A 27,790-nucleotide genomic window follows, 5' to 3' on the forward strand; every position below is an offset into this window, starting at 1 on the left:
CATAATAGAAATATATATTGCCTTTTATCTTCTTCCCAGTGATTGGATTGAGGTGTCAGGAGCTATTGCTGCAATATCAGTGAAGAAGTACTATTTTTCTCTTTCGGGTATGTGCGTAGGTATGCATGGAATAGCACCCATGATTATAGGACTGCTCTGCCAGCCAGGTTCTCAGCAGCCTTTGGAAAACACATAAAATGGGCTGAGAGAATCACCAGAACACACGGCTTCAAATTGTTCTTAGGGGCCACGAAAGAAGCTGTCTGTGGTTTTCGTTCAAGTGTGAAGAGAAAGAATAAAGAAAGCCAACATGCCTCCACACAGCTAAGTCACATAGCATAATTTGAAAGATACAAAAAACACATAAATGAGTTTTAATTCATGATTCACTATATGTTTACAGTGCCCACTGGAATGGATAGAAAAGTGATTTTGGAGACTACTGTGCTCCTGAATCGTGTGTGAAAACTGAGAAGCAAAAGAGAGAAGTATGCATCTACTGATTTTACAAATAACCGACCAGGGTAATGTGATTTCCACAAACATTGGGTTGCTTTCTTTGATGCCAAAGCATTTAAGGTTAATAACTCAATTAACCTCCTACCCACCTACTAACTAGATTTATGAACTGCCAAGGGAGTTAGCTAAGTATTAAGCTTTAGCTTGTATATAATTTCTTTCAAGTAAACAAAAAAAAACCTTAGCACAAAATTAAGAACTTTCTGCCTAGCTGAAATCAATCCTTTTCACTTTGTAATATAATCAGTATATTAGTCAAATAAAGTAAACAAAATTGACCCAAAATATCAAGCCATTAATTAGGACTTAATGTCAAACACAAAGACTATTATTCACAAGAAGTGGTTGAGCTTCTTGTTTTAATTGTCCTTGATTTAATGATAGCCATTGACCTTAATAATAAGCACTTTGAATTCTACCAAATATACCAGGAGGATATAAATAGAATTCAACCAGGGTACAGACTTGCTTATGGTAACACACCTTTCTTCATCCCTTCCCACTTTCTGCTATTTGAAAAGAAAATCTAATACAATGAGAGGAGAAGAATGTTTTGTAACACAAGTGTAATCTGTTCATTTTGAATAATAGCTTTTCCATTTCAGTGACAAATGAAAGGGATAATACACATTATCTCATGAATGCCACAGAACTTCTCTAATTCTCTCAATCATTGCTTACTCTTCTCCAGTCTTAGGTCTCATTACCATGAATATCTTCATCCTTCCTTCACACACAGTAATACAAAGTCCTTAACTACCAAGAGTATGGACCACAGCAATACTGCTGCAAAGTCAAGAACGAAGAACAATATCATAACAAAAGAAAGGCTTACCTGAATGCTGGCTGTAGAGCGATTCTTGCGGGTGGTGGTTGTAGCCATAGTGGTGGTGGTTTCCATGACAGTGGTAGACATTTCCGGGGGCATGGAGGTCGTCTGTGTTGTTCCCGAGACTGATGGGACTTCTCCCACTAGCCGAACACTTCCATTGATTCTAATATTAGGGTTGTTCTCAGCGGCCATGTTCAGTACTTTCAAACCATCATAATAGAGCCCAGAGAGTTGGCCTTGGAAGAGGCGTCCTTTGTCCTTCCCTCCAATGGCTATTTGAGCCTGGGTGTTGAAGATGGTTAACTGCCGGCCTAGTGAATTAGGTGGAGGAAATACTATTATTCCCATACATTTCTGCTCCTTGTCTTACCTAGTCTGTATGGAGCAGGCATCTAATAGGCTTCCTTGAACAACTGAAGTAGATAAAATTTACAGGAAAAATTCATTACTGAGATCGGTGAGTAACATTTCACGATGATTATCTCTTCCACTGTCTAGATAAACATCCTAAGTTACCAGAATAACTGAGGATTTGCCCCATTACAAGGAGGAAGACCTCTTGGTTAAAACATGAGCAGTGTTACAGTCTCCTGAGACATATAATCTAGGATGGCAGAAACATCCAGCTCAGATCATGACCAGAATGAATCACAGATGCCTAGTGCTCTGATTTTAAGCTACAGGGTAACATAATGACAACAGAAAAGAATGATATGCAGCAAACAAAACCTCAAAGAGGTGATTTAGAGCACTGAGTTTAAAAATTAGGTTCAGTAATTAAATGAAATTTACTGGAATTAAACTGCAATTAAGAGGATCGGATTCATTGCATGCTTATAAAAATGGACACTCTAGTCACCAGGAACAGAGTTTTCCATAAATCTTCACCTTGAGTAAAATTGTATCAGCATTTGTTATTTTAACAACATCATGATAGATGTATAATTTGGAGGGAGGTTTGATCAGTCAATAGATCATTCTCTAAGATGGGAGAGTAATTAGGCATTGAAAAAGCTTCTAGAATAGAAATGGAGGTGGGGATGAGGTGATTCTAAAATAGTTTTAAGAAGATATGGTGAGGGTAATAAAAATATATTATGTACATGCATAAAATTATCAAAAAATAAAATTAATCAATAAAAATGAATTATCAAAGAAAGATGGGTACAAAGAAGATAACTTATAAACTTCCTTGAATGATTTAGAGACATGGCAATGGATTGCAAAATAGCAATAGTTAATCTTATTTCAGGTTTTCTGTGGGTACCAGTTTTACTTCTGTGGCAAAATAAAAAAAACTCAAAAAAAAAATTCATGGCAGAGCAGTTTAGAATGGAGCATTCAACAAGCTAGGCTTATTTTCAAAGATTTCTACTTATTTTCTAAGTCAAACTGGGTCTTTTTCATGGAAACAAACAGCTTTTCAAGCCTCATTGTAATTTATCATGACAGCAACATGCTAAGGCTTGTTATTCCTTCATGTTATCTCTTTAGATTAATTCCATTTGCTTACCCACATGGAGTAGAGATGGGAAAACCGTAAAGTTAGATACATCCATTCTGGAGTTTTCTTTAGTCAGCGATCTACAAATCTAGTAATTCTTCATCTTATCACCTAGATTATTTTATCTGTAAATAACTGAAAACAATTGTCTGCTACTTATGCCTGCTTGGTAAAATCCGTATGCTCTCCACCTTCAAACTCTAAATAGAGGTATGTTGCAGGGTTTGGGTTCTCAGCATTTATCACTAAGATATTAAGCTCAGGTTTGCACAATGCACAACTAGCCTGAATTTCTGGAACAGAAGGTGGGTATACCTTCTTGATGTATACTACTGGAAGGTCTGGAAATAAGAGAAAAGGAAACTGCTATTTCCAGAGCAGACTCTTCAGACAAGTGTCAGCTTTACTATCTGGTCAATACTTACGGGTTATTAATTGAACGATTTATAAATAATACTACTCTGCTTTTAGACTGGGGAACTTTAGTAGGGTAGAAATAATATACACTTCATAAGAATCTTGGAACCATTCAAAAGAATCTCATACTTTAATGATAACAAAATTCCCTAGGTCCCAGGGATGTAATCAGTTCATTCCATACTTTCCCAAAAATCCCTTCCATGAGTTGGTGCCATTTGACAGTTGTATAATTTTTGTCTCTGTTCCCTTCACATGAGGTGTAACATGTTCAGTGCACAATGGTGCAAGATAATGGGCTGGAGTTCACACTTCTTTCTTTGCGAGCCATACACTTACTATAATACAAATGGGATAATAAAGGCAGAGAATAATTTTTACTTAACTTCATATCAGCATGTGAAGCATCTTACCATACTGATTTAGAAGAAAGTGTATAGTGGGAGATTTCCAGGATATAACTTTAATATCTTAAACTAGATAGCCTCCATGCAAGGTATCTTTTATATATGAACAACTGCTTCCCATTTATGACATTATCTCTCTCTTTCTGTTTTACTTTCTCCCCATCTTCCTCCCTTTCTCTTTCTTATGTAGCCCAGCATTGATGATTAGTTAATGGCTGAATAACATTGATTATATATAGAAGATTTTATTCTAATATCCTTGCAATGCTTTATAACAATAACCTCTTATAATGGTCCTCATCTTACTTTCTTGGGAAGATTCATTTTGCCAGCACTTAAAAATAAAAAGACAGTCAGAGAAAATTGAAATTCAAACTGCAATGATGGATTGCCTTCATTCTGTTTTCTATAGTTCACTCCATAAAGTGGTCATTGCTTATTCAGGAATGACCGGAGAATGAGTAAAGGCAGGGCATGTTTGAGGCCATTAGACTGAGGAGTTGCTTTATTCTTGGTTATCATTGCTTTACTATAGAGACCCGGTCACTCACTTCACTGGTGGGTGAGACAGAGAAGGGGGCTATTCAAGTTTCAATTTCTCTTCATGCCATAGGAAGTGCGTTTGGGTTTCTGTTAGCTTATTTGCTTGATAGGCTAGATCTTTTTTCTTTTGTTTCACAACCTTCTCCTAGCCCTTTGCACTTTTCCTAGGTAGTTAAGGACAAAACTAGAAATCACTGTAGGAAGAGAGCACTCTGTCTCCTGCCATGTCTTTCTGCTACTACCTCATCTCTCTTTAGCTGCACAGGAGATCATGAATAAGGGGGAAACAGTTTCAGTACCTTCTCCTTATGGAAGATATACAGAACTGACAGGAGAAGTTTCTGTGGTTTTTTTCTTTTTCATTTGCCCAAGGGGCTTCAAAATCTATGCCTGAAATCATTCTCATTGTTGTTATTGATAATGTGTAATTTTTAGAATAAAAATATCATGATACATATGCATTTGAATAAATGTGTGTTATAAATATATACGCATATATTTTTGGAATCTGAGAGTTGTTCTACCAGCAATAACATGAAATTTGATAATAACACCAGTGCAGTATTCCTAGCCTGTAACTGTTTATTTCATTTTAGATGCACAACCTTTTGGAAGCCAATATTTGTTGTTTCATTTTAACACCAAGTTCACATAGGCTTAGATTAAATCTCTGCACGTCTCTAGTCAGTGTTGCACAAAGACTAATTAATTAAATCTCAGAATACCCTGGGGGAATAGGCAGTATTATTTCTCCTCTCCTCATATGGGAAATCTGAGACACAATGAGGTTAAGTGGATTGTTTAAGGTCAGAAAGTCAGTCAATAGCAGCCAGCCAGCAAACAGACTTGGGAATGCTGTGACCCAGCTCTCCTCCCCAATGACAGAAGTAACTCCAAAGAAATGCTCCATGTACTTCTAAATGCACCTGTCTAATCATCCTATTTATCTATTTGCCCTTTATCTATACTCATCTTCACAAACAAGGTAGTTCAGTGCAAATTTTTCATTCCATTTGAAAGTGAAGTTAGCTAGACAGAGGAAGAGGTAAAGAGAATAGATGCTACTCACTCAGATTACATAAAGAGCAATTTCAGGGAAAACAATAGGAAAAGATAATCTTGCAGTTTGCAATAAGTTGTCCAATAACATGATCGTACTATACTTATATATATATTGAATAAAGAAGCCAAGACACCCCCACCCTGACCACCCTTTCCCATCCCAGCATTCAATATGTGTACAAGATCTTCTATTTACACGGAAGCCAGCTGCTAATGAAGCTAGCAGAAGGAAAACTAAAAGCCTACTAACTGCTTTATAATGGGTTGTACAAATGAAAATGCCTGGCATGCTATTAAACTTAGACTTCAAAAGGCAATGGTATAAAATAAAATACTATTAACATAAAATTGAAAGAAACACAAAAAGTTCTCTCAGGCACATGAGACTCCGACATGCATCTAATTCTCTGTCTTAAAAGTGAGGCAGTTGTTGTCTTTAATGTTAAAGGGACTTTATGAGCTGTTGATTACAATCAAAATTATTTGCTTTTTAGAGTTATTCTTAATTTATTTTTAATTAGACCACATATGTTGAAAACAGGGCGTGCAGTTAGAATTTGGTAAGGATTTTCTATGTCTGAATGTTTTCACCCGGCTAAAAAATCACACACAAGTGTCTTTTGTCTTGGTGTTTGTATATTACGGAATAGCCCCAATTCCTCCTCGTATATAACTCAGTCAAATCTCTGCAAAATGTAAGGTGCTCTTTTAGATCTCGAGGCAAGAGCTAGCTTATGCTGTCTCAAGAAAGATCAGAACTTCTAACTTTCTTGGAGATAAGAAAATTGGCTTCATCGAAAGATAACTGGGTATCTCGTAAACAAAAGAAACCTCATAGAAAATTCTCCCAGGATTCCTAACTGCTGCCCTTGTTTGTTCATGGAGTGGTTGTTTCTGTCAGCAAATCAGAGCTTGCTGCATTGCTTTTCACGAGACTTTTCCCTTACCAACTCATTGCCTTAACAACTTACACTTGGTTGCATAAAACATCGTAGGAATGCACGAGGGTATCACACCACCAAAGTGGAAAACAAGTTTGTTTCGTTTTAGTCTCCTGCAGCAACTGGAATGGAATTAAGCTCTCCTAGAAACTTTCGCCTCTGATGGTTTGAGTTTAGAGGCAAAATCTGTTCTTTCTCAGCCTTTTCTTTGTTTAAAAACAAATGTTAACACATACTGCTTCCTGTATCACATCTGTTTTAAGCAGTTTAAGTTACAAGACTTGATTGAAGATTTTTTGGTTTGGTTTGTTTGTTTGGTTTTTTTTTTTTTTTTTTTTTTTTTTTTTTTTTTTTTTGGTTAACCACGCTATAGACAGTAAAGCCAAAACAGCCTCAAGATGTAAGTTTAATAGGTTCTTTTGAAAATTCTTTAGAAAGCTTTGGTGAGAGGTAATTTAAAACAAATTAACAAATAATGTCATGCAGTGGTTAAATTGCCATAATCCAGTTCTCTCTCTCTCTCTCTCTCTCTCCCTTTCTTTCAAGAGCTTTCTGGAATTTGTTGTCTGTGGCTGTCATGCGGGCAGCAGGCTAGATGTTAGTCCCTTTAACTGTGTTTTAATGGCGATGTATTATTGCATGATTTATCAACATATGGCAGGTGGAAGCTGACACAAATTATAATGAAAATTAAAACAGTCATTTATGCAGCAGGCGATTATCATTTAAGGAACATTTATTCTGCAGGCTTTAAAAACGAGGGTTTAGAATCAAATGATTTTAGAATGAAAGTTTTAACGACCGTTACCTTTTTCCTGCAGCCACTCCTCTACGGGCCGGTTATATTTGAAGGGGATTTTCTGTTTTACCATTTGGAGGCGTTCATTATCAGTGTTGCCTTTAAAGTTTAAAAAACAGCTTAAAGAACAATCTGAAAAGTCAATAGGTCATTAAAAAAAAACACATCCTAGGTGTTCAGTTTGTTTTATGAAGGTTTTTAGAGATAGATATCAATTTATCTTTAGTAGAGGTGGAGTTGAAGCCGCTCTGCCCTCGGAGGATGGGCCTGAGGTCAGATTGATCTCAGCTGTGCAGTGCTCCATCATGTTGTGGTCACGTGATTTGGGATAGAGCTCTGTAAGCGGTTGGGCTATTTACGGAAATCTCATTACAGTTCCACCCTCTCTCCTTCTTCTATCTACCACTGACTTGGTCCCAGTGAAATTCAATGATCTCATTGAGTTGAATAATTCTACTACCACTGCCATGTCAATTGCACAATGAAAAGGTAGCATCCAGCTCCTCGGTCACTGTTTTCCCAATGGGATCCATTTAGGAGCAAAGTGCCCTTCTGCTCCTCTCAAGCATCTGTACTTGCAAGCTCTGGATTCTAGAAAAAGGCACCGAGATAACGACTGAATCCCTGCTAGCCATGGGAGACTGGCCAAAAAACATTTTCAGGGTTTTGTACATTCTTTTGTTTGTCTGGTTGGTTTGGTTTTCTGAGATAAGGCTCTGTATTTCTGATTAGCGCTGACTTACGGTAGCTCCCCTGTTTCACCCCCTAGAGCTTGGATTAAAGGGAGATTTCTTACTCCAAAAGAAAACTCTGATATTACTGTACTTAGGTGAAACTGGCGGAGCCATACAGGTGGCACAGTAGACCTTCATCTTTTCTGTTGCGCATTTTAAGCAGATGGAATCCACAGAGAACATAACTTCAGGCAAAGGAAGTTATACTGCTATATAGCATTTACAGGGTTTTAGGCACTTACATTTTATTAGTGCTAGACCATGTTGGCGCAGCTGTTCATTCTCTTTCTCTCTTTTTCTGCCTTCCCCCCTCTTTCTATTCTGTGAAAGGGTCGTCTTGAACATGAATCTATTCAAAAAGCCTGTTAGGAATATTTCTACCAAGCATGAAATATCAAATTAGTTTCAGGCTCAAACATTGTGTTTAACTGATGGTGTGGCCCCTCTTCCTTTTGAAACTGCTATTACCACTCCTGGGCGGTTCTTCTAATTAGGCGATACTTGGAAAGTGGTGGTGTGGATTTACACCCCTAATGAATATGCTTCCGATAACAAAATAATGAAGGCATGTTTGGGGAACTGTTTTAGCTCATCAGCCAACCTCACATTGATTTAGTAAAAAACAGCACACTGTAATTCATCATGTTTGGTTCAGAGCTCCGTATTAAAATTTAGGGAACTCCATTCCAACTTACTAATATTTTAAAAGGGAAATAAAAATTTTGAAACAGGGGGCTTGGGAGGAAAGTACAGAGAAGCCTGGAAGCCAGAGCGAATATGAGCCTGTAGCATCGTATCAGGCCAAGTAAATAGAAGTGAGCCATGGCACTTCAATCACAGAGCCATTGCAATGGAGCAGTTATCACTGGCGGAGAAGATGTCTCATGTGACAATTAGGACCTGCTTGCTGGGCTTGGAGGGGGAAGATAAGAGAATCCAATAGAAACTGGGTAGTACTATCAGAGGCTGGTAGTTCCCCCTAGTCTTCTCTAATGAAGACATTATTCTAAACATTTGAATCTTCTTTCCTGTTCTGGAATTTAAACAAACAAACATGGCTCATGAGAAGCAACTATAGGTGTGCTTCTAGCCCACAATGTAGATTTCTATCTGCCTACATAAATTATAACATACCAACATATCAAAGGGCAGTTGTAGTTCATTGGAGGCTTTCTTGTTCAGCCACTCAAGACCTAAAGTTGTTGCTTGGGACTACCAAACAAACAAAAAGTTATTGGGGGATAATGTAGGTAAAGGGAGTTGAATAATCAGCAGTTTTGGATTTTCATGGATAATTTAAAGCTTTTCTCTAAGTGCAGCAGCTGTCCCAGTACGGCCATCGTGAAGGACACTGGCTTAACTGTACCATATAACTCCAATTATTGATTGTGATGATTGTTGTCCTTGGAGGACAAATGTTATTTTGTATTCTATTAGTCCAAAATACATTTAGTAGCTTCTCCAGTGTTTTCATAGAAAAGGGGTACTTTTCTGAAAAGAACCCACACATGTTACCCAGCAGGTAACAGCTAAGGTGTACACTGTAAGGTACCACAGCACAATGAAACGCCACAGTGAGGAATGACCATCAATTGTGCTGGGTTCACCTTTGATAAATTTTGCTGCTTTGAGATTTCTGCATTTATCACCAGTGTGGATTCTGTGACTAAACACAGTGCTGATTTTCACTCTCCTCCCTGGAATGAAATAGTAAAGTCAAAAAGAAATATAAAATGATAAATCTTACTAACCTGAAGGGCAACTGCAGAAATAACAACTAAAAGTTCCAAATTGTCAATCGTGTCTAGATACTAAGTTAATTAATTGACAGGCTATATTGATTTACTTTCTCTAAATAGGGTTCTTAGCTCTCCCAAAGAGCTCAGCATCCATGATTCATCCCCCTTTAACCATAAAGCAAGGTAGAAAATCAGGTAGGGACACAGTAAAGGCTGGAAAGAGAGGAAGCTCTGGGGTACCCAATGGAGAAAAGCACAGCTGGAATCAACCTAGGACCTCTCTGAAAGTATAAAGCGAGAGTCCGTTCTTCTCCACCTCAGCTTTAAAGACATTTAGAAGCATGTTTTAGGTCTTGCGTGCCAGACTGATACCATCTGGCCCCTAGGACAGTGATCTAGCACACTGTTAAAAGCTGTGAGAGATGGAAGGCCATTTGGAAAAGCACATCGATTTAAGTCACCACATTAACACAGTTCTTAGTCTTTTTTCATGTTCTTGTTGGCTTTTATTTTAATTTATCTAAAACACTAGTAAAATCTGTTTAAGAAACACATGCAAGTGAATGAGATCATATGCCCTAAACCCCAATTCCATAGATTGATGGGAGGGCAGATCTTTATATAAGAAGCCATACAGAGGACTATTCTGATAGCTGCACAAACCTCTTTAAATTCATATACATTGTTATTAAGTACACAACGATACTAAATTGTACATGTCATATAACAACTAGTATAGACACTTAAAGAGACGAATTGATTATTTAACAAAAATTATGTTATACTCAGGATAGAATGGCCTTATGAACAGTAATGTCCTTCAAATAAAACATATACATTACCAGTTTGACAGAAACATCAGTTATTTACCACATGGAGAAACCCATTAATTATATAAAGGGGTCTTAAAATAAATACTTAAGCTAATTATATGAATCTGACATCTACATAGAATGGAATTTCAGGAAAACAAATAGTCATGTTTTAGCCTACCTGAAATAGAATTTGCACACGTTTATTCTTTGTCACTCTTGACATGATATTGAGATTTTTATACAATGGGTTTCTGACAGTCACTAACACTAATATCAAGTAGTTCTACTTCTGGAGACATGTCCAAAATGCACTGTGAAATTATAACATTGTGGAGAGCCGAAGGCTCTGAGTCAAATCACTAAAGCCCAACTGGTTCATATACATAGCCCTGAGCATCAGCTAGAACTACCTCACAGTTCCCACTTTGGGATTAACCCTCTGAGGGTGAAAGGAATCAGAGTAAGGTAAAGTGAGGGAAACATGTTGGCTTTCCATTTGGTCCCCAGCTTGTATCAGTAACCCTTTAAGATGAGGACTTGAAATTTGCTAATCAACCCAATAAACAAACGTAAGATAAAATAAAAATAAAGATAAAAGTATCCTTCAACTGGATAATTGAATGAATACAAGAAGGAAATTCTTACATAGAACAGAAAGTAGTATGTCTAGCACTTTGGCCCAAACATGGGCTACTTTGTTAGGAGTCATGTAAATTTTTTAAAAAGCTCTAATCAATACAGTGTCAAAGTTTAAGCTATGGAATTTGATATATCTGTTTTAGAGTTGTATATTTACCATTTATTAGCTCTATGTCTTTGGGGAAGTCACTTATCATTAGATTCTTCTTGTGTCAGTTCACCATAGGATGTAACGCTGACTTACAGGGGGTAAAATATACATAATCACTGATATATAGAAAACACTAATTTCTTTGTGAGGATAATATTAATAAAACTTATTTCTCCTGTGATCCAAAGAAAGTACACTAGTTCTAGGATTTGTGCCCATGTTGTTCAAACTTTATCAGTTGTCATTCAAAAGATGACTATATCCAATTGGGACTCACAAAGAACAACTGATTATAAAACAAGTAAAAACATTGCAAATGTCCCTCTGAATCTCCAGCTCTTGATGTTTATATTTCTAAAATATATTCAGCTAACTCCATTTCCAAAGCAAAGTGGGTTTCTAAAACCACTGAAAGTAAAAGAGCAATTCAGGCACTGACAATTGGGATTTCTTGGCCCAGCCACAGGTAATGATGATATAATGCCACTGAGTTGAGGTGGAGTATCTTAAAGGTTCTGGCAATTTGCACCAGACTGGCATAAAGTGCTTTTCTGCAAGTAGACCATTAATACCATCTGAAGCGTTGTCAAGCATGTAGCCATACTGATAGGAATAACTGTAACAACATTCACCTGCATAAAATTAATGCCAGAGGTATTTTGGCATTTTGTTTTGAGCTCTGGAATAAGGAAAGGAAAGTTTTCTTTATTGCTCTGTCAACACTAAAGAAACGGGAGCACGAGCCTAATGAATAGTTGGGGACTGAGGATGTGGACTACAGCTGGTGGCAAAAGAAAATCGATGCTGGTAGCTTCCGTTGTAGGGCAGTTCACAGTTTCTAGCCATGCCCGTGTCCCCCAAGGAACACTTTGTGAGTTTCAAAGAAAATATAGAACACTGAAGAAAAAGCACCAGGGAACTCTCTGAGTGTGGCTCTGGCCACATTCCTGGAGCTTTCCCTAAACAGCTCTCTTAAGAGTCAAATGGGTAAGTGTACTGCCCAAAGGGCTTCTAAAATGTTCAATCACTTGTAAGGGATGGATGGACTTCAACAAAGAGCTAATATCTTATGTTTATAAAGTGCCTTTCAACCAAAGAACTCAGAATGCAATTATAAACACCATCTCATTAATCCTCACGACACACCTTTAGGCTGCAGAAAAGAACCTATTTGTATGCTGTGAGCCTTGATCCTTTAGTGTGTCAAGACAAAGAAATTAATATCTTAAAACAGAAAACTTATCGGATAGAGGAAGTGAGATTTAAAGACCCAGAACACATGGGCATTATTAACTAAGGCAATTTTTTTATACAAACACTCTACTTGCTCCTTCAGCTGGGGAGAACTACCTTTCCTGAAGAACAAGATAAATAGTCATGTGGAATTCCTAGGTAGACCCTGGCATGAGTGACAGAGCTCACTTCCTCTGACCATGGCATGTTTCTTTCTCCCTTTACAAAAGAAGTTGAGATATTCGGGCAAAGGTGCAATTCTATATCTAGCTCTCCAAGTGGCCCAGTCCTTATTCCTTGCCATCTGCTGCGGTCTGAAAACACGTTTTTCATGCACATATGTTAACTCTGAATGGTTCTTTCATATGCTAAAAATAAATCAAGGGGCTATTTTTATTGGAATATTATGATGCTGAAGAAATCTGATGCAATAATTAAGACATATATTATCACTTTCCGTATTTTCTCCGTCCTCAACTGTCAGCCAGAAGCTTCTTTCTTCTAAATTTCTTTCCTACTTTATGAATGTATCAAGAGTGTTTTGAATCAATGTTGGATTAATAAAATGAGGTCCGGATGACTGCAACATCTTCATTCCCTCCCAAAGTCAAATACAGTGTTCTGAAGGAATTTGAATAGAACGTTTTCAGTATTGCTGGGTTTCAGAGTATTAACTTCTCATTTAAGAGCCAATCACAAAACTGAAATACTACAAATGAATGAAACATAACCTGGATGTAATATTTACTTTCCTCACTCTTCACTCCTGTGATTATTCTTAAATGCACACTGAGGATATACTAGTATGTTGTCTGGATTTTTATTTTTCCTTTATAGAAAGCTTGTGTATTACCACATCTTTAAATTCCAGTTTCTTTACATGTAAAATGTTATTGTTGTAATATCTATAATGTAGAATTGTTTTGAGAATTAACTGAGGGATGTTATGGGGAGCAATTATCAAGGTGTGCACCATACAAATCCTAGATACAGAACTTCATTTTTGTTGTTTCAAACAAGTACCAGATTCTGAAGTGTTAAACTGAAAAGAGATGAATTTAATGAAAATTACTTCCCTGCAAAGATCTTAATGCAGAACATTTCTATATGTCCTTATCAAAATAAGCTTTATCATGTGCCCTTCAGCCATTTGGCATATGACCATTCAAGATTCCAACCTCAGCTCCTTTTTCCCTCTTACCATGCATGCCCTCCTTGTGACAAAAGCCACAGTACTATCTTCAGCCTTATCTATCCCCATGATCTATGCACTCATGTGTGTCTGCCTTCTGCATGAGCATCCTGCCACTCTTTTGGCTTGTTGGTTTCTGTTGTTCCTATTTACCCTCCTTTTGCCATTGCTGTGCCAAGGGTATGACAATCAATGCTTTTGAAGTCAGAATGCTAGAATATCAGATTTACAAATTCTGTTCACAGAAACATGCTTGTGTGTTGTTCCTGTATCACTCAGAGGAGTGGCAGAAGTAATGGGAGAACAATTTTACTTGGTATCACATAGTCAAGTTTTCATCCTCAAGAAAAGAATGGGGCTGGAGAGATGGCGTTAAGTAAATCTTTTGCTCCTGTAAAAGACCTGAGTATGGTACCCAGCACATATATCAGACTGCTTATAATGAATGGTGTTTAACTCAAGCTCTGAGAATTTGATACCCTCTTCTGATCTCCATCAGCACTTGTACTCATGTTCATGGATACACACACATATACACTCAATTAAAAATAAAATAATAAAATAATGTTATGCAAATGTCTATATCTGTAATATTATAAAAATTTGTGTCATATGCATCTGTTTAGATAGAATGGAATCAATAGCGCTTATAAGGAGAGATTATAAGCTTTTAGATGATATTTCTCAGGTTGCTGTGATTATAATAAAATACTGGAAATGATTAATTCAGAAGTGGAGAAGGCATATTTTGGCTTGCCATTTTAGAAGATACAGGCAAGGTGAGATGATAATATTTGCTTTTCAAGTTCGGGAGAGACATCAAGAATATGTGGTGGAGCCGGGCGATGGTGGCGCACGCCTTTAATCCCAGCACTCGGGAGGCAGAGGCAGGCGGATCTCTGTGAGCTCGAGACCAGCCTGGTCTACAGAGCTAGTTCCAGGACAGGCTCCAAAGCCACAGAGAAACCCTGTCTCGAAAAAGCAAAAAAAAAAAAAAAAAAAAAAAAAAAGAATATGAGGTGGAGCAAAATTGCACCTTTACTAGCCAGGAAACCAAAAGAGGGAATCTAGAGATGCCAGTCATAGCCCACTTCAAGCTGTGCTTTCAGTGATCTAAGAATCGTTCATAAGAGTCTCCAAGTCCCATTTGTCAATTGTTGGTGCTATTTCCTGAGTGCACAGAGTCCTAGTCACAGAGCCTGTATTTGTGTTTTCATGTTTTAGTGTGTTTACTACTTTTTCTTCTAGACCTTTCACGATTCCTTACCTTGTATGGAGGGGTCTTTGATTCATATGGAGTTAATTTTAGTGCATGGTGAGAGAAGAGGGTTGAATTTCATTTCTTCATATGTGGATATATAATTTTCCAAACACATTTTTGATGTTGATTTTTAATTTTTTAGTGTATACTTTTGGGATTTTTTCTCAAAATGATCAATCATACCACAAAGACATGTGCTCAACTATGTTCATAGAAGCATTGTTTTCATACCCAGAACCTGAAACAACCTAAATGCCCCTCTACCGAAGAATGGATAAAGAAAAGGTGGTGCATTTACACAATGGAGTACTACACAGCAGAAAAAAATGATGACATCTTGAAATTTGCAGGCAGATGGATGAATCTAGAAAACATCATATTGAGTGAGGTAACCTAGACCCAGAAAGACAAATATCATATGTTATCACTCATAGTGGCTTTTATACACAAAGAAAAGAAAACCAGCCTACAAATCACAATCCCAGAGAACCAAGACAGCAATGAGGACCCTAAGAGAGACATATATGGATCTAATCTACATTGAAAATAGAAAAAGACAAGATCTCCTGAGTAAACTCGGGTCATAGGGACCATGGGATAGGCTTGAAATGGTGAGAGGGTTAAAGGGGAGAGAAGAGGAAAGGAAGGGAGCAAAGAAAAATGTATAGCTCAATAAAATCAATTTTAAAAAGTTAAAAATTCAAATGCCTAGAATTGCATGGGCTTTTGTATGCAGCTTGTATTGTATCCTATTGATGTTCATGTTTGTTTTTGTGACAGTACTTTTTTTTCTTATATACTATGATTCTGTAGTATAATTTCAGATCAAACATGCTCATCTCTCCAGCATTACCCTTTTTCCTCAGGATTGCTCTAACTCTAAAACCTCTTAATGGTTTCCCTGCCTCTAATGGAGACATCCTGATGACCAAACACTTAATATAAAGACATTGGGGACATTCAAGATTCAAAATATAGCAGAGAACAGCCTTGAAGCTCATGCCTAAAAGTGAATACAGATAGTGCTCTATTTATGATAGCATTGTATTATGATAAACACATTATAAGTAAAAAAATAATTGAAATCTTAAAATACACTTGATGTAGCTAAGCTATCTACTCTAGAGCATGTATTATTTCTTCTACATTATTACTTATCTAACTCGGAACTACCACTTGATGTCTTTCATACCAAAATAGAGTATATTACCACACATTTCTAGTTTACAAAAAGGTCAAAATTCAAAGCATGTTTGCTTTTGAATGTGTATTGCTTTCACGTCATTATAAAATTAAGCAAAAACTGCAAGTTGAACTATTGTAAGTCTAGGACCAGCTGCATGACCCTTCCATGATCTAAATGTCACTGTTCCCGCTCTATGTGTTGCCCGCATACATTCTGGTTAGGGTCAGGTGTGCATAGTTTGTCTAAGCAACCACTATTTACCATTTGCTTTATTACCAACTGAAATTGAAGATGGTTCCCAGCTGAATTGTCTCCCATAAATATTAGTCAATTTTGCATTCATGCAATGCAAGTTTTGAACTTCAAAGCAGGACTTTAATTACATCCCAGTAAATTTATTCTCTTTTTGTTTCCTAACAGCTTTCAAACATGATAAGAAAATGTTTCCCTCTGGATTTCTTTTGGGTTTTGTAGGACGTATCTCTCTTAGCTTTGTGTCAACAGGAAGATGTAATAAGTCTATCTTTTGTACACTTATTTTAGTCACTGAGTTGTTTTTTTCAAAGAGGGAAGATTGCGGTGTGGCTTTATCATGTGTTCAAATTCATTGTAATTTGTTTCTCCAAGAGGCAGAGCTCGATTTTCAAAACGTAAAAGTAGGCTGGATTAAAGACATGATCTTTATTTTTAAGGACTTTTTCGTGGTCATTGGTGTTACACTGCATGTGTACTGTGAGAGGGTATCGAATCCCTTGGAGCTGAAGTGACAGACAGTTGTCAGCTGCCAGGTGGGGGCTGGAAGTTGAATCTGAGTCCTCTTGGAGAGCAGATAGTGTTCTTAATCACTGAGCCATCATCTCCCTGGTCCCAAAGACATGATTCTAAGGAGTAGGACATCCATCTGTGACCTGATGGAGCATGTGAAGAGAGTGGTCCTGCAGAATGACAGCCACAGGATCTCCATGACTTGAGACAACAGCAGGATATCAGGAGCTTCAGTGAGGGTCCAGTGACGATGTTGTGCCAGGAGCCTTGAACCATATCAATGAGTCATTGCAATGAACATTTGCAAGTAGGGCTGACTGGACAAAAGGACATAGTGTACGGCACACCACATCTACCAGTGCCACTAGGATGAGCACAGAGGTGCTGAAGAGGCAGAAAAGATAGAGGAGTGAGGTGGGTTTTTTGCTTTTTTCATTTTTAATTAATTGGGTGGGGTAGCTTTGGGAATTCTGTAGGGTGAAGGGTGAATATGGAGGAACTGGGAGGTGAGCAGGATTGGGGTGCATGATGTGAAATTCCTAAAGAATCAATAAAGAATTATGCTATTAAAAAGTAATTCTGATATTAAAATGATAATGTTCATTGTCAGTGAAAATGAAATGAGATGGCCAAATTCTATGCATGCAGACTAAAGAGTGGGGCTTGGTGGAAGCAACTGTGTTGATCTTAGAACTTAAGTTGTTAAAGAGCTCTGAGATTCTCCCTTCCTTCCGGGGATTGCTCCTACAATGAGGTTGTAGTCACAAAGACACTTAAGAACTCAGGACCGCGAGGCGTGCACCCACCCACTGAGACAATGGGGATGTTCTATCGGGAACTCACCAAGGCCAGCTGGCCTGGGTCTGAAAAAGCCTAGGATAAAACCGGACTCGCTGAACATAGCAGACAATGAGGACTACTGAGAACTCAAGAACAATGGCAATGGGTTTTTGATCCTACTGCACGGACTGGCTTTGTGGGAGCCTAGGCAGTTTGGATGCTCACCTTACTAGACCTGGATGGAGGTGAGTGGTCCTTGGACTTCCCACAGGTCAGGGAACCCTGATTGCTGTTTGGGCTGATGAGGGAGGGGGACTTGATTGGGGGAGGGGGAGGAAAATGGGAGGCGGTGGCGGGGAAGAGACAGAAATCTTTAATAAATAAATAAACAGGAAAAAAACAAATAAAAAAAAGAAGTGTGTTTTATAAGAAGGTTTATAAAGAGGTGGACAAGGTAAGGAATTAAGGTAGTGAGGAAGAAATAGATAGGAGATAAAGTCAACGAGCCCCCTATCCTTTTGAGGGATAATCAATCTCCTATGCATGAGCAAGTCTCCAGAGGACTAGAGTCCCAGTAGAAAGTCCAGCTACAATTGATCAGATGCTTGAGTGAGAACCACCTGTTTAAGCTGTTACCAAAGTATGACCTATAGAAAGCATGAGGTAATAAATGCTACTTTTATTATTTGTGCTGTCTCCCACAAAAACTGGAGTGCTTTCTACATAGCAACACTCTGAAACTCACTATAGAACTGATCAACCTTAATGACATTGCCTTATAGCTTTCCTTATGTTGTACAGTTCAGGAAGAAAATCCATCAATATGCCTAGAAGTTTATAACAATCTCGTTGTCTATCCATTTGTTATAATCAGTCAGAGGGAAATTATATTAGTTTGTTAAGATATGTTTAAATGAACCTGGGTTAATCCTCAGACAACATTTGGTTCTTTATTTAATATGATTAAATATTCTCAATTTTTGTCAAATGAAGCATGACAAATTGTAGATATAAACCCCAAGTTTAAGAGACACCGTTTTTTTTTTATGTACAAAATAAGATTCAGGGCATTTTTCTAGTTCTATTTTCTATTCTAATTTTCTCCTATTCGGTATTTTTTTTTTTTTTTTTTTGGTTTTTCGAGACAGGGTTTCTCTGTGGTTTTGGAGCCTGTCCTGGCACTAGCTCTTGTATACCAGGCTGGTCTCGAACTCACAGAGATCCGCCTGCCTCTGCCTCGGTATTTTTAAGTGAACATAATCAGGGCATAGAGTACAGGTTCCTTATTTCCCTTGGGAGCTTACCTGGAACCCAGAAATTTGATCTCTTTGAAAAACCTACTTTGACATTTTCTCACTACAGTCTGAGGGAATCTACCAACGACACAAATATTGTGTATGTGTAGTGTCTATATTACCATTGAGGCACATCTTTTGAGAGGTCTGCCAAACCTTGTACATAATCACGATGTAGATTCTGACAAGAAAGTTTACAAAAATGGATTGCTTATTCTTTGAGAGAAGACATTTGTAAGGTTGGATAGTCTTCAAAGGATATTTGTGAAATAGAATTTCCCTAATTTGTTCTTCTTCACAGCTCTGTGTCTTTGGAATTTGGAGGCCAGACTAGCCTGGGAAAACATCAGAGTATATCGTTGAGTAAAACCTCTCCCTATGGAGACCTTGAGTAAGAACTGTGTCCACACCTATTTGTTTAACATCATGGCAGTCCCAAGACTTTAAAGAATGTGACCATTCACAGCTGTGCATCACTTGTAAGATTCAAAGTTCAGATGTATACAGCACTGTAATGCGGACCAATGTTCAAAAAATCCCAGCGAAGAAGTCACTTCAGGGAATGCAGTAACTTGGTGCACCTTGAATTCACATAGTGCCTCATTAACTCTACTTGGCAAATTAATTCATATTGATTTGTTTGTGAGATTGCAGTTTGGTCTCACATATGGTTGTAAACAAAGAAAAATTATAAACAACAATGTTTAAACTCAGAGAAACTTGTAGAGAAAATTTGGATTAGTGTGAAGACTGTTTTTAATATATAGCTGTCTGTTTAAATAGAAAAGAAAGGAAGATGAAAGGGAAGAGAGCAAGAGAGACTATACCCTATATAATAATAACATCAAGTTTTCCAAATGATACTGACTTACTATAAGTACTCCAAAATGGCTATTTAATTTAAAACATCTTAATTCAACTTAAGGCAAAACGATCAAATACACTAAGTGTATTTGTAGTGAAGAAAGGAAAGCAAAAAATATAGATTCATGATATAGTAAGAAAATAAGCAAAGATAGAGAACAGATAGATCTGGGGAGAAGGCTCTGATAATAAAGTGCTTCTGCTAGCCTGAAAACTCAAATCAAATCCCTGTCATCCGTGATGAGGGAATGAGGAAGGAAGGGAAGAGACAGAGATACACAGACAGACAGACAGAAAGACACACACACACAGAGTGGGGGGGGGGGAGTGCAAAAGTTGCTAATTTCCAAGTTTATTTAGAGACCAGAATGTAAGATTGAAAGGAAACATATCTGGTGGAAAATCTGTTTACTCCCGTGCTACCACCAGGGCCTTTCTTCTCTTTCAATGTGTCCAACTGAAGGGCAGCTAACTGCTCATTTCAATATCCGTACATTGGAACTTTTACAATGGGACTCTGTCATTCCCCCCACTAGCAGTGAGTCTGTCTTTCTGCTTTGGGTCCTGGTCTGACTGTTGGAGAGCCTCTGCCACTGGCCCATTAGCCAAGGTGAGGAGAGGTGAAAACCGAACAGTGCTGATGATGTCTGCTTGCCCCCTCTTCCTGCAATAACCTATGATGGCAAAATGAAGAGGGTTGGGATAGGTTCTTCCTCCACCAGAAGAGAGAGCCAGCTACCCAAGAATCCCCATGCAACTCAATAGTGTCATCTGAGTCCCCAGTAGTGAATGATAAAATTGTGAAGCACTGAGAACTTGATCCTGTCCTGAAGCCCTCGTGGGAGAAAAGAATCCAAAGAGAGTCAGCTGGGCTTCTCTCCAACAATTCTGGCTATGCCATTCTTTCACTCAAAAAACTGGAATGTTTATCAGACACGTGGAAGTGGGTGCTTCAAACTGACCTCCAAATAAATAATATAATATGCCTCACACTATCAGAGTATGGACCCTTCTACTGAGATAGAAATGGATAGGCACCTTACATGCCACAAAACCCAAGGTTCTGTTTCAAAAATAGTGGAACAAAAGATCATGTGCATAGAATAGTAGCTGCCTTGGCCAAAATGTCTTTCCCACCGGGTGTAATTCTCAAGCATGTGTTGGAACATTTGTCTCATAGTTTTCAATAACTTGTAATATGGCCACAGGCATGCTGGGAAAACATTTCACATTTCCTGCATTCAGCCAAACTGTAAATAAATACACTTTAAGAAAAACCAATTCGTTTCCTAATTTTTTTGGAGTAGAGGTAAACTGTGGCAGTGGGTTTGAGTCTTATGTGTCTGCTTCATCTAAGACAACTCGAACAGTAAGGTGGAAGGAAGGAGGGGAGGGAGGAGGAAAGAAACGGAAGAAAGAATGAAGGAAGGGAGAGAGGGGAAGAAAAGAAAAAAACTCTATGAGCCACAGAAATTTGACACAACAAATAACAGACAAAATACCAAAATAATAGTCTAGAAGTCAGGCAATCTGTAAAGGATGGTTTACTTGATATGGGAAACACTGAACTCTCTGCTATAAGAGTTGTCATTACGGTCCTACAAGAAGAACTAAACAGCTTAGCTGCTTTCTGTCTCTGGAGTTTAAAGAAGTCTGGAATCCAAAGTCATGGATGAAGACTTGAGATGGAAGCACAGACCTGGGTCCTTGCTATACAACGTTAGCAACGTACCTCTTTTCAAGGAAAGAAAAACCGAATCCACAAAACACAATAATGCAGCCTCCGAAGGAAGAAGAAAAATGTGAGGCAGTAGTGGAAAAATGGCAGAAAAATCAGGAAGGCTTGATATTTCTCCAGTTTTCTAAGAAGAAGAGGACACAGTTTATTTAACCTCTTCCTATCTGTGTTTGAATGAAGAGTGAAACCTTTAGTAAAAAGAATGAGATGAATTCTGAGTTCCTGGCACAGTGGTCCTCACCAATGGCGTGAATCACCATCAATGATTCCATGGGGCTTATTAAAAATTCACATACTCTTTGTCTTAACAAACATGGCTTTTACTCCCATCCTTAAGCCTAACCTTCCCAAACCAATCTTAACCAAAGAACTTATGTCACAGTAGGATATGAACAGTCCCTGGTCTGGAATTGTTTGTCTCTACTTAGAATAGCAAAATATTCACTTCAACCTTCTCTATCAACACAACACTAAAGACAAAACCTTTGAAACCCAAGCTAGAAAAACAAAACAAAACAAATAGTTCCATCTTTCAACCGAGGCTCTTAAAAAGAAGCTTTAAATATTAGTGTTTTAAAATGTATAGGTGAGTGTAAAGCAGCCCTTACAAGTGTGTGTCCCTAGGAATTAAGAGTTAGTATTAGAACGTCATTACTTTAGCACATGAATGACAGGTAGGCTCCAGGGAAAAGCATCACACTGATCAAGATCAGAAGACTGAAGGGCTAGAGAAAGAGTAAGAACAACTAACGTTGCTGAATATTTTGTATGACACCTCAAGGGACACATACTTGTCGGTCATTCGAAATGCATCGTGATTAATGTCATGACTTAAGTTTCAGTTCCTGTTGTACTTAGGAGGCTTAGAATAGCATTAAACACTTTGACATTTCTGTAAACAATTTTTTGGAAAGTTGCTGGTGATAAATTAGAAATCATATACACATTAAAATTGTTTATTTGAGTCATAATGTCCACTATATTAGCTATATTAGCTGTTGTAGGTGTTCATTTTTCTTTTTCTTTCCAACTATATTTTATCTTGGTAACTGGATTCGTCAGCTCCTTAGTTTGCTCTCATCATCACTCCTGGGATGAGCTCTCCAGCCCTGCCTCAGCTAGCTCACCCAATGCAGCAAGAAACAGAGCCAGTTTTCCTGCTCTAGGACCTCCAGATTCGGGTCCCTCACTCATATTGCTTTCTGTTTTGCCTGGGCAAGGTGCAGGGCCCTCTCTCCCAACTGCTGTAGAGGGCTGACAAGGAAGGGGCAGAATCAGCTTCCCTTCTCTCATGCCCTCAGGGTCTGCTCACCTGTTTCTCCAAGCACAGACCACAGGGTCAGCTCTAGTGTGCTTCCCAGGTGAGGTGCATGCATACCTATGGTGAGGGGTGGCGTCCTGTTTCTCAATTGTGGGGTGGGGGTGGGGAGCTCTCCTGAGGTATAGAGCCAGCGGTCCTACTCCAGGGTCTGTGAAGGGTGGGGCTGCTTCAGCCAGCAGGGTTCAATTGATCCCTGTGCTAACCAGGCTGTGGGTATCATTACAGTCCCCAACTGCAGCAAGACCAAGCCCCCAGACATGGCCCTTGGCAACAGCTGGGGTTTAGCCACCATCATAACCCAAGTGGCAGCATGGAGCCCTCATGTCAGCATGGCCCCGGCAGGCAGCAGCCCAGAACCAGGGCTATGAGTTGGCCCACCCCGATATCCACCAAATCTGTGAACTGTTGGAGCAGGTGAAGGGGATTAAACCTACAGATCCAAAAGAGCAGGATCTCTGTGACACAGGACAATAACAGGATATCAAAGAAGAGCCCCAGGGAAAGCCCATTATCAGTGGTGTAGCAGAAACCAGAGGTCTTGAGCCAGACCAGTGACTCCAGTGACTCCTGGCAACGACACTTGCAGGTGAAAATGAACAGAATAACGGGAAAACTGTGTGTCTCTAAGGACCACACTACGATTTCCACAACAAGATTCTTTGTTGTTGTTTGTCAGTTTGTTCTTATTTTTGTTTTGTTTCTTTGTTTTGTTTGGTTTTTGGTCTTTCTTTTAAATTTGGTTTTTACTGGGAGGAGGGGTAATTGCAAAGGAAGAAGGCCAATGCAAGGGGATAGGGAGATAAGTGGAAACAGAATGCATGACGTGAAGATGCGCAAAGAATCAATAAAAGTAAAAAAAAATATATCTTTAATCATATTTGTATGTATATTTGTATGTATATTGGGGGGGGGGTATGTGCACATGAGTAGAGGGGTCTGCAGAGGCCAGACGATGGTGCCAGAGCCTCTGGAGTTGGACTTACAGACAGTTGTAAACTCAGGTCTTTTGCAAGATCAATATATGCTGTTAGCCATTGACTCATCTCTCCTGTCCTCAGGTTTTCTTATAAACATGTAGATATATTAAAAGCAGGTGTTGCAATATATTTTTATCAGTCTACTTTCATAATCTGCAACACCCATGATGCTAATTACTGATAGATCTTAAGTACTAACGAATATGCATGGCATTGACAACCACTGACTCCTCAGGAGATAGGTGTCTGGAATCCAACAAACCACTAAAATATTTAACTTTAAAGGTTCGGTGATCACTAAGTTTCTTATACTATTTGAAACCTATGAATTTTAGACATATCAGTAAAATATCAATAATGTCCTGCCCTCTCAGTCATTTTACTATTAAATATACAGTATTAAGTCTTAGCGATCTAAGAAACATATCGAAAATTATTTCAAACCAAAGCTCTCTCTAGGAGCTTTGTACTTGCTAAGTAGTTGTAAGCAATAAATAGTCAGGGTTTTAAGAAATAATTTAGAATAATTTCAACTGACATGCCTAATCAAACAGCCTTTGAAAAAAATTCAAGGCTAAAAAATCAGACAGATCTATTTTCCTGGTGGGAAAAGAGACAAATTATGCCATCTCAAACATTTCACATTAGACTAATAATACTAGTCTATACTGTACAGAAATTTCTGAACCAACCAGGGAAATGTACCAGGTGACCTAGTATTTTTACCACCCTAATTACTAGGTTCCTTTGAATTTCACTCTTTCAGAAACCTGCTTTTATCTTTGCAGTAATGATCCGACACATCAAAATCAGGCTTCTTGAGTGACTCCATCCGCCTTCTCGGGTTCATGTGGTATCTGTTGATGTTCCCTGCTGTCTTGTCAGAGAGCACTTAAAACATTAGTGAGTTTAGGGTGTGATTAGGGGAGGATCTGGCAGGCGAAGGAAGAGCATGCTTTTGTCGTGGTTTCAGGATTTGGTTTCTTATTTTTGGTGAAGGCGGACTGGTAGCTTGTTTCAATTCTACTAGAGTCCTCACAAGAGTTTGGAGTTTTGAATGAGGCTGGGAATATCCCATCTACCCAAGGATGCTGTGTAAAGACTACTCTATGAGGCTCAGAATGGAAAACCAGTCAGTAAATAATGAAGAAAGATAACCGTGTCTATATTTTTGCTCCTGTGCTGATCAGAAACTGCTGAAGTCCAATTCTCTCACTCCAGAAAGATTAGGGAGGAAGGTGTGCTTGGAACAAATGCTTAGAGTAGCTTGAATTCAGCTGCTGAGGACGGAAGTGAGACTAGAGTTTCCATGGAGGGTTTGGGTTCAGGGTTGGCTAGGATTCATGGTAAATGTGTTGCCAAAGCAGTTTGCTCGGCTCAGTTGACTTATTTCAAGAAGAAGTCTATTAAGTGTATTTCCAAATTCCCTTTATGGACTTACCGGAGCTCAAAATTCTCAGAGGTCAGAGAGAGGAAAAGTCACAAAATGAAGCAAATCTGTTGGATTCCTTTGTTCTGCCTCCCCCAGGGAAGCTCATGGCTCCCTGAGAACCATATATTCCATCCTGTGAGTGCCTTTATACTCATCTATACCAGCAGCCCCGTGTTATCCACCATAACCACCCAGAAAATTCGGAGTCAAAGTCAGCCCTTCATTTTAAACATCCAAAGGCATTGCATTTCCATCTCAGTTTGACTTTCACTTATATAAATTGCCAGCAGTTTTGTACAAATAAAGAAAAATTAAACAGATACTTTTAAACTTTGGCTGTCTTAAGGTTTATAGATGTGCTTATTTCACATTTCTATTTATGTTAGATGTACATATGGTTTCTAAGTCTCCAAGACACATGATCTGCCTTTTCCCTCCATTTTCTCACTGTGTCTGGATGAGCTGGGGAAATACATGCTTTTGGGGAAAAGAAAACCACCTAATGGTGGTAATAATTATTTTAATAAAATAAATTTTGTTTTAACAAAAAATCCTTCCATTATTTTTAACTGGTTGATAACAAAATATTTGCTATTTTTCTATTACATTAAAATACATTCCCTTATCCGGGGCTTACAAAAGGAAATCTTTACTAGGATGTGTGACACTGTAGTTTATAGGGAGACAGAGAGTTCAGATGTAATTTTTTCATGGCATTTCCTACATTTGATTAACAAAAAACAGACTTGAAAGGAAACCATTTCTATGTCATTTGATTTGTAGGAAACAAACCCAAACCCGGTTGGTCTGCTTTCTATTTGGGGATTTGAAACTTTAATTTTTGATTGATGGCTTTACTAAAGTTAACCTCAAGGTCACTGAGATGCAAAGGAGTCCTATTTTGCACATAAAATTCAGAGTGTGTCTTGGTTTGAATTTTTAGAGTTAAAACGATCATTGCATCTGTTTAAGATGCCCAGCATGGCCTGATATCTTGATAAAGATGTAAATAATGAGGCGAATATACAGTGAAGGGACACAGCCACTGTCTCATACAATGATTTTTTTTTCTTTTTATAAGATCACTTCCTGTTTATGGTCACTTGTGAATGTACACAATGATGCTATAATGATGGTCTTTGTGTTGTACCTTAGGCTTCTAGGTTTACTCACCCTTTATAACTACTTTGCTGATTTGCAAGGGAAACAGTACTTGATTTCACTTACATGCAGAGTCTACAAAAAGAAAATTCAATGCACAGAAACCAGGAGTAGGGTGATAATTCTAATGATGAGAGACAAGGGGAAGCAGGAAGCTATAGATCAAAATTGGATTTTTTTAGTTTACTTTAAACACTTTAACAAAATTCATAGCATGTTTGTTGTTGTATTGTTCCTTTGATAATAGTGAACTAGATTCTAAAATCTCGGAATCTTCATGGCATGAGGTAGGCTGAACCTTACGTAAAGATAGTCAGTTCTCACGACTCCAACAAAAGACATCAGGACAGACAACTGATGTCAAGAAAATGAAGGCACCATTTTTGAGAACTCAAACACACAGAGAAGGAATGGGTCACAGAAAAGATGTTAGGTGTGTCTGCCACCTTTGGAGAGAGGGATTCAGAAAACTGGCTAGGTCACTGGCTGAATGTCTACGAATTCAGTAAAAGAGCTGGCAGCTTCTCAAGGGAGAGGGAGGAAAATCTATTGGGATCGCTTCAGCTTGCAGTTACACAGGGGCAGTAATAGAACTTGAGAAACAATGCTTCCCATGGTTATCATCAGCTCTTGCTCTAAGCAAGGTATGGTATAACATACATGAACACAGGATTCAATCTGTCCTTTGATGTTAAGGATGGGAAAGAGTATTTGTTGTTATTGTTGCATATGTGTGTTTTCTTTTTTTTTGTTACTGGTGGTGGTGTGTGTGTTTTTCCTATTTATTGTATCTGATATCTTCAAATACATGTAACTAAATTCCCTTTCCAATTTTGTGTCTCTCCAGTTATTGATCCCAAATTAACCCCACTAGCATTTCTGTTTCTCTGTGTAGTTACACTACTGAACTATGTATAGAATATTGTGTCTGGAGATTTAATTCATCCACTGAAGATTATCTTGGTCCCCCAATTTTAAGTAAATAAACAAAATCCAAAATTAGACTGGTGAGTCAATAAAAGCATAAATGTAACCTTCAAAATAAAAATTATCTCTTTAGAGGTCCCTCAACTCAACATGGCCCATTAACAGCTTGTTCATGTAAAATCATGTTGCATTTTATTAAAAGACTGTTGTGCACATTCCTAAATAGATTATCTGTGGTTGTTTTTGCAATACAAGTACAGGGTTGGATGATGACCGGAAAGACCTTCCCTGCGATATCTATTTTGTAGCTGCACATATACAGTATTTATAAATGTGATGCATAAATAAAATATTTACAGTTAAATGTAGGGTTTCAAAGCCTACAAAATTACTATGTGGCCATTTAGAGAAAAAGTTTTCAAATCATTGATCTAAATAAAACTATCCAGGTACCCCTGGATATATTCAAATCAAGGTTGCTCCCATCATCAACCAGCTGTGGGACCCTGGTATATGCTATTCAATAGCTCCCAGGCTGGCTTTCTTTATCTCTAAA

General features: G+C 38.2%; 1 protein-coding gene across 1 annotated transcript in view; it reads right to left on the reverse strand.

Moving 5' to 3' along the window:
• Positions 1–27,790, reverse strand: part of LOC121434301 (neurexin-3-beta-like) — a 291,587-nt gene that overhangs the window by 142,629 nt on the left and 121,168 nt on the right. Inside the window, exons 4-5 of the mRNA XM_041633108.1 lie at positions 7,034–7,123; positions 1,355–1,662 (exon numbers count right to left, since the gene is read on the reverse strand). Of these exons, the coding sequence (XP_041489042.1) occupies positions 1,355–1,662; positions 7,034–7,123 (398 nt within the window). The remainder of the gene's footprint in view (positions 1–1,354; positions 1,663–7,033; positions 7,124–27,790) is intronic.

This window comes from Microtus oregoni, unplaced genomic scaffold, assembly GCF_018167655.1.
Source record: "Microtus oregoni isolate MIOR12 unplaced genomic scaffold, Mior012 000043F_ref0000047, whole genome shotgun sequence".
In the NCBI taxonomy this organism is placed as follows: Eukaryota; Metazoa; Chordata; class Mammalia; order Rodentia; family Cricetidae; genus Microtus; species Microtus oregoni.